The sequence below is a fragment of the Leopardus geoffroyi genome, chromosome X (assembly GCF_018350155.1).
Source record: "Leopardus geoffroyi isolate Oge1 chromosome X, O.geoffroyi_Oge1_pat1.0, whole genome shotgun sequence".
NCBI classification, from domain to species: domain Eukaryota; kingdom Metazoa; phylum Chordata; class Mammalia; order Carnivora; family Felidae; genus Leopardus; species Leopardus geoffroyi.
In genome coordinates, this window is record NC_059343.1 from 58,365,256 (window position 1) to 58,375,108 (window position 9,853).

General features: G+C 51.2%; 1 protein-coding gene across 3 annotated transcripts; it reads left to right on the forward strand.

Annotated features, from left to right (window-relative positions):
* The first annotated feature begins 840 nt into the window (after nt 1-840).
* On the forward strand, nt 841-8,750 carry GJB1 (gap junction protein beta 1). 3 transcript variants are annotated; one of them, XM_045471581.1, is made up of 2 exons: nt 841-965; nt 7,238-8,750. In XM_045471581.1, the coding sequence occupies exon 2, from the start codon at nt 7,254-7,256 to the stop codon at nt 8,103-8,105; it is 852 nt and encodes a 283-aa protein (XP_045327537.1). In that variant the 5' UTR covers nt 841-965; nt 7,238-7,253; the 3' UTR covers nt 8,106-8,750. The 3 variants fall into 3 exon arrangements, with proteins under 3 accessions (XP_045327537.1, XP_045327539.1, XP_045327538.1); XM_045471583.1 differs by lacking the exon at nt 841-965 and adding an exon at nt 2,809-3,263; XM_045471582.1 differs by lacking the exon at nt 841-965 and adding an exon at nt 6,730-6,844.
* The last annotated feature ends 1,103 nt before the right edge of the window (nt 8,751-9,853 follow it).

A 9,853-nucleotide genomic window follows, 5' to 3' on the forward strand; every position in this document is an offset into this window, starting at 1 on the left:
TTGGTGTATCCATGTGCCTGGGTTTGCCCAAGGGAAGCTGAGGTTCTGGCACTCTTTCTGGCAGTGAGCTCAGGCTATGTTGAGGAGCAGAAGCCAGGGGGCCGGTTTCTGTTGACCTTACCCATTTCTGCGCAGCCTCTCAGGCCACAGAATTAGCAGGGTCTTCAGGTAAATCGTCTTTCAAACTGTACTGACCATTCAGTTAATGGTTGACACTCTCTGTTTACTTTAATGATTGCCAAGATCTGTTCTGCACATGATATACTTTGCAGTTCAATTGGCTTGGCCCTGAGGGTAAAAGGCAATTTTTGAAGAGGTGTTTGGGTTCTAGAATGGGTTCGGAAATCCTTTGGTCCACCCCCAGCCACTCATGACACAGACAATAAGCAAAAGGTGAAAGAACACCATGGTACTGCCACACGGAGGAAGCACCACCATCCCCCATCTTGACCTCAAGGTGTCAGTAAGCACTGCCCATGTCTTTTTTTCTCCCTATGGTCATATCATTTCAGAAGCTGGGATCTGTAAGGGATGGAAGGGATGGTACCCAGTGCAGGAGCCCTCCTTGCAACTTACCCACACACTGGTCTACATATGGCTGGGGGATGGGGGAAGCCTGAGGGCTGTTGATGAGCCTAGGTCCCATTTAGTCTCCCGGATAGACTAAACATGGACACCTGGGTGACAATGATGCCTCTTTCCCCTTGGGATAGGGCAGTAACTCCAGGCTATGTGATCTGTCTCGCCAAACCCATTGGGAGCTCAAGGGATCAATCTTATTTAATGATTGTGTGCGTGAGGAGGCGGGGCTGGTTAATGTTTGTCTGGTTCCTCTTGGGCTGTGGGCCATAATCTGGCTCTGGCCCTGGGCTCTTTGTCCCTCCCCTGGACTGGGCTGACAGTATCTAGTAGCACAGTGCAGACACGCCTGCAGACATTCCCTAGGAAAGGACAGCAGCAGCCAGGTGAGGAAGCTGGGGACTGGGGGAGGTGGGGCCGGGGAGGGGGAGCTGGTGTGGCACAGGAGGGCAGAAATGGGGGCTGGGGAGAGGTTCGGGCTTTGCCTTCTCTTGGCCTCAGCACTAAGCCACTTAGACCCCTTCTGTGCTTCCCTCTGGGCAGAGTGAGGCCCTTCCTGCCAGGTTCCAGGCTTGCTTAGCCTCTCTCTCTAAGTTTCAACTCTTATCCTCTTTCCAAGCTCAGAGCTGCTTCCCCTGTCCCCCTTTATTCCCAGCCATGGATTCCATTCATCCTCACAGGGAGGGCTGAATTCCCAGGAAGACTTGAGGGGTCCCCTCGGTGCGAGGTGGCCAAGTTCGTCTCTTGAAGATGTTTCGTGCCACAGAGGGTTAGGGTTTGGTGGGACCATTGGGCACTGCCAGGTGCTATTTTCCTTCCCTGATTAGAAGGTACACCAGGCGTGCAACCAACCTGGGGTTGCGCTTGGGTGAATACAGTGCACTTAGCAGGTGCAGAGGTACAGCCAGCAGGGCTGGGATACAGGGGCATGGGATTCCATTTTCTTGAGGGGGTAGGCAGACTCAAGCTGAGCTTGAGTAACTGATGATTTGGAGATCTAAAGGAGGGGTGGCTTCCCAGCTGTTTGAAAGTTGTTCCAGCTGTTGGGAATGGCATGGCAGTATGCACAGATTTAGAAAAGGAGGAGAGGAGAGGAGAATACAGACAAGAGGGGCGTGAGTGGAGAGACTTATGGATGAGGATGCCACAGAGCAATGGACCCACACTTTGGTGAGGGGTCACCATGAGTCCCAGGTTGAGCTCCAGCACTTGCTTACCAGCTGTGTGATAATTTACTCAGTTTCTTTGAGCCTCCTTTGGTCCATCTGTGAACTGCAGACAGCAAGCCACAGCTCACAGGCTTGTTATGAGGATGAGAGTTAATGAACATACAGCTTCTAGAGCACCATAGGCATTCCATAAATGGTAGCTGTTATAATAAGCCCAAGTGGAGAGCAACAGGAAGTCAGATAGTTGACTGAGGAGTAAGAGGGTGTAGTCCACACAGTGAGTAAGGGAGCTGACATTAACAGTTCTATGAAAAGACAATGGCGGAGAGAGAAGGAGAAAACTGGAATGAGCTGGAGTGGCCTTGACCCAAGTGTGGCCACACAATACATATGGCAGGGTGGAGAAGACAAGGGAAGTGACGGGTGCTGTGGGGCCACAGGGTGGAGGCAGGGGAGAGAAACAGAAGAGGGAGAAGGCTACAGAGGTCTGGCCTGAACCACACCAAACTGATGAAGGCAGCCTGAGATTCAGAAAGAATTCCCAAAGAAAGCCCCTTGTCCTTTCCCAGCCACAGACTGCTTGTGAACTGGGGGAGGAAGTGTGGAGTCTGGGGCTGAATATAACCTCCTCCAGTCCAGCCGGGGCCCTCCTCCAGAACAAAAAAAAAAAAAAAAAACAACACCAGGATTTCCTGTAGTTGGAAAGAGGGACAGGGAAGAGGTGGGGGCAGAAAGAGAGAGAGACACACTCGATGAACGTGTGTGCTGTGCACACTTGCATGTGCATGTGTGCGCGCATGCCCACACATGCAAACACATGTGGGAAGGAGTGGAAGTTTTGAGTTGCGGGCCTGGTCTCAATCAGAATGCTGGCCATCAAAGGCGGTGTGATGTACAAAGGCTTTGAGGTCAGGAGAAAATAAATTTGAAACTTGACTCTACCATTGAGCAGAGCTGCCTTTGAGGCAAGTTGTTTAACCTCTCTGAACCTCAACTTCCTTGTCTGAAAAATGGGGATAATATTACAGGACTGTTGTAGGGACCGAGTGTGATCTCCTGATTTTGAGCTGTGCTCAAATGCCTGGGCAAATCTGAATCCGAGGACAAGGCCAGGGCCTGACATAGCCGGAGAAGTCTTGTCCAGTTAAACATGAGAGCAAAACACACCTGGAGCCACACAGAGCTTATCAATACCTGGACTTTAACCCAAAGTCACAAAAACGGTTTGGATTTCAAAACCGGGTCACTCCCCTGGAAGTTTTAAAATGAAACCCTTGAGATAAGGGATAAGCTCTCCATCCAAAAGGGAGAGCAAAATTGAGATCCCAGTGCCCACACAAGGGTGCTTAGGGGCCCCCAAATGGAGCTCCTGGCTATGCCCCAGAGAGTGCAAGAAGAGGAGAGGTGGAGAGCTACAAGAACCTAGAAACCCAGGAAAGGCCAGGCTGACTGAGGAGCAGAGAGGAGAGAACAGCTGGCATTTGCTTTGGAGTTGGAGGAGGCAGCTCAAGAAAGGTAAGGAAGGGAAAACAGAACAGATCAGGAGGCAGTGGAAAGCCCTGGGAAGGCAGGAGAGGAAAAGAGTTCCCAGCTGATAGGAAAGGGAAGGAGCTACAGGAGAATAAAAGCCAGACCCATTTTTAATCCCCCTGGTTCTAAAAACACTCACAGAAAGAAAAATTATAGGGGTGCCCATCTGGCTCAAACAGTAGGGCACATGACTCTAGATCTCAGGGTCATGAGTTCCAGCCCCACGTTGGGTGTGGAGCTTACTTAAAATTAAAAAAAATAATAATAATAAAAAGAAAGAAAAATTATAATTCTAGCCAAGGTAGTAGAACTTATGGGAAAAGTATGGGCTCTGGAGTCAGCTTGGCCTGGCTCAAAATCCCAGTTCTGTCACATAATAACTGCGTGGACCCATGTGACCCTTGGACAAATCCCTTCACCTTTCTTTACCTCAGTTTCCTCATGTGTGACATGAAGATTAAAAAGAATACCTACCTCACAGAGTTGTAGTGAGGTTTATATAAGGTAGTTCACATGCAAGGCCTGGTGTAACAGGTGCTCAGTAAATGGTTATTCTTTTTTTTTTTTTTTTTTGAGAGAGAGAGAGAGAGCATAAGCAGGGGAAAGGGGCAGAGGAAGAAAGAGAGAGAATCTGAAGCACACCCAGTGCGGAGCCTGACACGGGGTTCGATCCCCTGACCCTGGGATCATGACCTGAGCCAAAATCAAGCTTAACTGACTAAGCCACCCAGGCACCCCGGTAAATGGTTATTCTTAAGAATGACCACCTGTTGGGGTGCCTGGATGACTCTGTCGGTTAAGCATCTGACTTCGGCTCAGGTCACGATCTCACGGTTTGTGAGTTCGAGCCCGTGTTGGGGCCTGTTTCAGGTTCTGTGTCTCCCTCCCTCCCTCTCTCTGCCCCTCCCCCACTTGTGCTCTGTCTCTCAAAAATAAATAAATGTTAAAAAAATTTTTTTTCAAGAATGACCACCTGTTTGTGAACCTACTGTGTCTCACCAGATGAAGCATTTCTTTACTAAGGCATTTTTTTAAAGTTAAATGAAAAAAAAGACAACCTTGTTCAGAGAAGTAATCTCTGTCCCATGGACCATCCCTCCATCCCCTAGTTTCTTTCACCACATTCCCCAACTTTTCTGTGGCTGATATCTTCCCCCCTCCTTCCTACAACAGAGAAGAGCACCTAGACCTGGATGCAGGCCTTCTGTCACAACCACTGCCCCTGCATTCGGGGGCAGGAAACCCCCTGCATCTCCTACAGGTCCAGGCCTGTGTGCTCTCTCCTCACATCCAGTTCCCTGCTCCCAGCATGATCTACTTTCAACTTAATGGCAGAAGTGCTGGTAGGAGGTACAGGGAGGCCTTCTTTGCCTGCCTAAAGCCTAGAGGGGAATTTCTTCCCTAGAGCAACTGGCAAGCTCAGGAAACCAGGAGTTTACAATGTACACTTGATGTTGGGGTAGGACAGCCACGGAACAGTGTATTCTATCTCAGGACAGATACTACAGGTCAACATCAGCTTTGGGAAGAAAAAGGGGATAATGGGTCTGGCAGACCACCCACTCTCTCAAAACAACATTGCTTTCTCTTTCTGATAAGATGCTTACTTCCCTTGATTATCAGCTATGAAAAACTGGAGCTGAGCTGAGAACCTTTTGAAGGTTGCTTCATTGATCCTCACAATAACCCTGGGTATTAACCCTATTTATAGATGAGCAAGCAGGCTCAGAGAAGTTCAGTAAGTAGCCCACAGTGGTATTAGGCGAAGAACCAGGATTCAAACCCAAAGGTGTATGACTCCTACCTATTCCATCTTCTAACCTTCTGTTTGCTTGGTTAACTTTTGCTTTCTCCCTCTGGTTTGTACTCACCATGTGCCAACCTGTCCACCAGGGGCTCCTTTCCCGGAAGCTCCAGGAGGGATGGTCAGGGTTTGCTCTATGACACTGGACTTGGAAAGTACTCACAGGTCAACAGCTTCCACTCTTCTCGTGATCTTATGGGTTGCATTAGTCCTTGCTTTTGTTGTCGTTCTTTTTAAAAAAAATTTTTTTTAGGGGCGCCTGGGTGACGCAGTCGGTTAAGCGTCCGACTTCAGCCAGGTCACGATCTCGCGGTCTGTGAGTTCGAGCCCCGCGTCGGGCTCTGGGCTGATGGCTCAGAGCCTGGAGCCTGTTTCCGATTCTGTGTCTCCCTCTCTCTCTGCCCCTCCCCCGTTCATGCTCTGTCTCTCTCTGTCCCAAAAATAAATAAACGTTGAAAAAAAAAATTTAAAAAAAAATTTTTTTTTAATGGTTATTTATTTTTGAGAGAGAGACACAACACAAGCAGGGGAAGGGCAGAGAGAGACACACACACACACAGAATCTGAAGCAGGCTCCAGGCTCCAAGCTGTCAGCATAGCATAGAGCCTGAAGTGGACGTGGGGCTCAAACTCACAAACCATAAGATCATGACCTGAGCTGAAGTCAGATGCTTAACAGACTGAGCCACCCAGGCACCCCTGTTGTCGTTCTTTAAAAAAAAAGAAAGAAAGAAAGAAAGAAAGAAAGAAAGAAAGAAAGAAAGAAAAGTTTATTTATTTTGAGAGAGAGAGAGAGAGAGAAAGGGAGAGAGTGAGCAAGTGGGGAGAGAGAATCCCAAGCAGGCTCCACACTGTCAATGCAGAACCCAATGCAGGGCTCAAACTCATGAACCATAAGATCATGACCTGAGCTGAAGTCAACTGAGTCACCCGGTGCCCCTGTTGTCATTCTTAATGGCTGGCTTTTGCTTTTGCCAACACCATCTATAAAAGCATAAAGAGTATACTGTGGAAAGAGCCTAAACTTCCTCTTCAGATACTGTTGTGTTTCATTCTATTCTAACACTTCTTAGCTGTGTGACCTTGAGTAAGTTACTTAACTCATCTGATCTTCAGCTTCCTCATCTGGAAAGACTGGGGGAAAGTCCTTAGAGGTTTGCCCAGTGGGTCCAAAGAGAGCATGTATGGGGGGGGAGAAAGCTTAACACAGTCCCTGGCTTGAGAAATATGAGCTCCCTTTCCCCCTCAAGAGCTAAGAGAGCTCACGCATACCCTGGAGGGGATCTCAACCTAGGACAAATCCTGCTGACCCTCAGTTTCTAGTAGAGTCACAGGGGAGGGCCTCAGCCTAGAGCCTCCTGGTCCCCTTGGGTCCCCTCTTACATGCACCTGTCTTTGTTCCATCTCTTCCCACCCCCCGCCGTAGCCATTCTTCTGGTGGGGCTGTGGGGCGGGTGCGGCGATGGACCGGGCGGGCACAGAACAGGTGGGTGCAGGCTGGGTGTCCGGCGCTGGGACACAAGTGCTCTGTGTGTAGGGTGGGCGGAAGTCAGGGCGTTTGATCTGAATTCTAAAGGGCGTTGTTCAGAGCCCCACAAAGGTCCCATTGTGCAGACACTGGGTATAAAGCAGCATATGACTCCCCAGCACCGGGCGGCGATGAATTGGGACGCAGGCGCGGACCCAGGGACCACTCCCCCTGCACAGACATGAGACCATAGGGGACCTGTCTGGGTGGCCTCAGGGATAGGCGCTCCCCAAGGTAACGGGCTTTGTTGGGTTTGCCCCAGGTCCAGAGCTAAGGAGCTGGGGGGTGGGGAGCTAAAGAGGATGGCTGATGACAGAACAAGATGGGCCTGGCGAAGAAAGGGGCTGGAGAAGAAAAAATGTTGGATGAAAGCAAAGAAGGGAGATGGGGCTCAGGGAGGTTAAGTCAAGTGAGGAGAAGGAGGAGGAAGGGGAGGAGGAGGAGGGGGAGTAGAGGCTGGCAAGGGACATGGGGTGATGAGGAAAGCGATGACCATCCTTGTTCCCTTCCTGTCACTGGCTCTTGGAAGGGGTGACGGGGTGGGGGGTGTGTGTCAGGCAGTGTGATGGTGCCCAGCTTTTCTGCCCTAGCTTTCTGCCAGCTTGCTCTGTGGCTCCTATTTTGCAGGTGTGAATGAGGCAGGATGAACTGGACAGGTTTGTACACCTTGCTCAGTGGCGTGAACCGGCATTCGACTGCCATTGGTCGGGTATGGCTCTCGGTCATCTTCATCTTCAGGATCATGGTGCTGGTGGTGGCTGCAGAGAGTGTGTGGGGTGATGAGAAGTCCTCCTTCATCTGCAACACCCTTCAGCCCGGCTGCAACAGCGTCTGCTACGACCACTTTTTCCCCATCTCCCACGTGCGGCTGTGGTCTCTGCAGCTGATCCTGGTCTCCACCCCGGCTCTTCTCGTAGCCATGCACGTGGCTCACCAGCAGCACATAGAAAAGAAAATGCTGCGACTCGAGGGTCACGGGGACCCCCTCCACCTGGAGGAGGTGAAGAGGCACAAGGTCCACATCTCAGGGACACTGTGGTGGACCTATGTCATCAGCGTGGTCTTCCGGCTGCTGTTCGAGGCCGCCTTCATGTATGTCTTTTATCTGCTCTACCCGGGCTACGCCATGGTGCGGCTTGTCAAGTGTGAGGCCTACCCCTGCCCCAACACTGTGGACTGCTTCGTGTCCCGCCCCACTGAGAAAACCGTCTTCACTGTCTTTATGCTGGCCGCCTCTGGCATCTGCATCATCCTCAACGTGGCCGAGGTGGTGTACCTCATCATCCGGGCCTGCGCCCGCCGAGCCCAGCGCCGCTCCAATCCACCCTCCCGCAAGGGCTCAGGCTTTGGCCACCGCCTGTCACCTGAGTACAAGCAGAATGAGATCAATAAGCTGCTGAGTGAGCAGGACGGCTCCCTGAAAGACATACTGCGCCGCAGCCCGGGCACCGGGGCTGGGCTGGCTGAGAAGAGCGACCGCTGCTCGGCCTGCTGATGCCACGCACCAGGCAACCGCCCATCCCGCCCCCCCAACCCTGCCCTGGGCCTACCCCTCCTTCTCCCCTGCTGGCGTGCAGGCGTCTGCCTGCTAGGGACTGCTCCATCAACATCTTCCTGCCCTGCCATCTCCCTTCCTCCCAGGGCCTTCCGTCTGAGGGGCCGAACAGGCTGGGAGCTGGAGGCCACCCACGGCCAGTGCTCAAGGTTGTGGGGGTGTGGGCAGCTCTTCTTGTCCGTCCCCCTTTTCCCTTCCCTCTCCCTCTCCCTGGGGCCGCTGGGGACAAGAGATAGGATGCTCTGACAGCATCTCCAATTGTGAAACTAATCTTAACCCCGTGTTGTCAGATACCCTATTTCTGGAGTCACATCAGTGGGGAGGGACGTGGGCAAAGTGGAATGGAAGGAGGGTGCTGTGGACATGTGGGTGGAGAAGGGAGGGTAGTGCCCGCGAGGGAAGGAGGAACAGCACTTGCCGGCCACAAGGAAAAGCAGGACACATCTGGGGTGGAGGAATTAGGGGAGGGAGACGCAGGCAGATAAGTTGGAGTGGGGGTTGGTCAGGGCCACCTTTGCCTCTGGTTCTCAAGGCCTCTCTCTGCCTGAAATGTTACACATTAAACAGGATTTTACAGTAAATGAAGAGGTGGCTTGCGTGTTTGTCAAGTTCTTTCTCCTGCAACCTCTGACCTCCCCCCACCCTCAGATGAGCTGGCCTTGTTTTTTTGCTGATCTAGAAAGCAACAGGCAACAGAAATAGCAAGACCCCAAGCCATTCTTGCCTTGTTGTTCCTGTCGTTGTTGTTGTTGTTGTTGTTTTGGCTTTTGGAGGGGACCATTTTTTTTTTAACGTTTTATTTATTTTTGAGACAGAGACAGACAAAGCATGAACGGGGTAGGGTCAGAGAGAGGGAGACACAGAATTTGAAACAGGCTCCAGGCTCTGAGCTGTCAGCACAGAGCCTGACGCGGGGCTCGAACTCACGGACCGTAAGATCATGACCTGAGCCGAAGTCGGCCGCTTAACCGACTGAGCCACCCAGGCGCCCCACGGGACCATTTTTTTTATAGCAGCTTCATTGGGATCAAATTCCCTTATGCCCTTCCTTTAATTTTATTTTTTCTTGTCCATTCTAAGTATAGTTTATGGCAGTTTCAGAGTTGCGTGCAGTTTTGTAAACGTGACCACAATATATTATAAAACATTTACATTACCTCAAGAAGTTTCCTTGGGCCCCTTCCTCTGATCAGAAAAACATTAAAATGACAACTCCATCTAGAGAGACAGGAAATGATAGAGAAATTTCGCAAGTCGGAGAGGGGAGCACACATCCCCCTCCCCCCAACTCCTAGGAGAAATATTCACCCCCCCCACCCCAGTCCTCCCATGAACCTCAGCACTCACTGCAAACTGATGCCCCACAAGCCACCCGTTAGATTGCACAGTGACTTTGACCCCTCTCCTTTAGACATAGCCCCTAATTTTATCCTCTTCCTCTGTTTCCCTACACCAGGAATCAATGCCTCCCACCCCAGAGATGTCTCCAACACAGGTCAGACATTTCCTAGCCAGGTCTCCTCACTCACATCACTCTCCCAAGCAGCAGGTAGCCTCCCCGCCTTGTGTCAACTGTGAGGGGAAAAGCCCCAACCTGGGACTTGACACAGCTGGCTTCGAGTTCTAGTTCTGTCACTTAGGAGTAACCCATTCCTTTCCCCAAGCCTCAGTTTCCTTGTGAGCAAACA

Excerpts from the sequence above, each read along its gene's own strand:
- GJB1 (XM_045471581.1), top strand. The coding sequence starts at position 7,254 with ATGAACTGGACAGGTTTGTACACCTTGCTCAGTGGCGTGAACCGGCAT.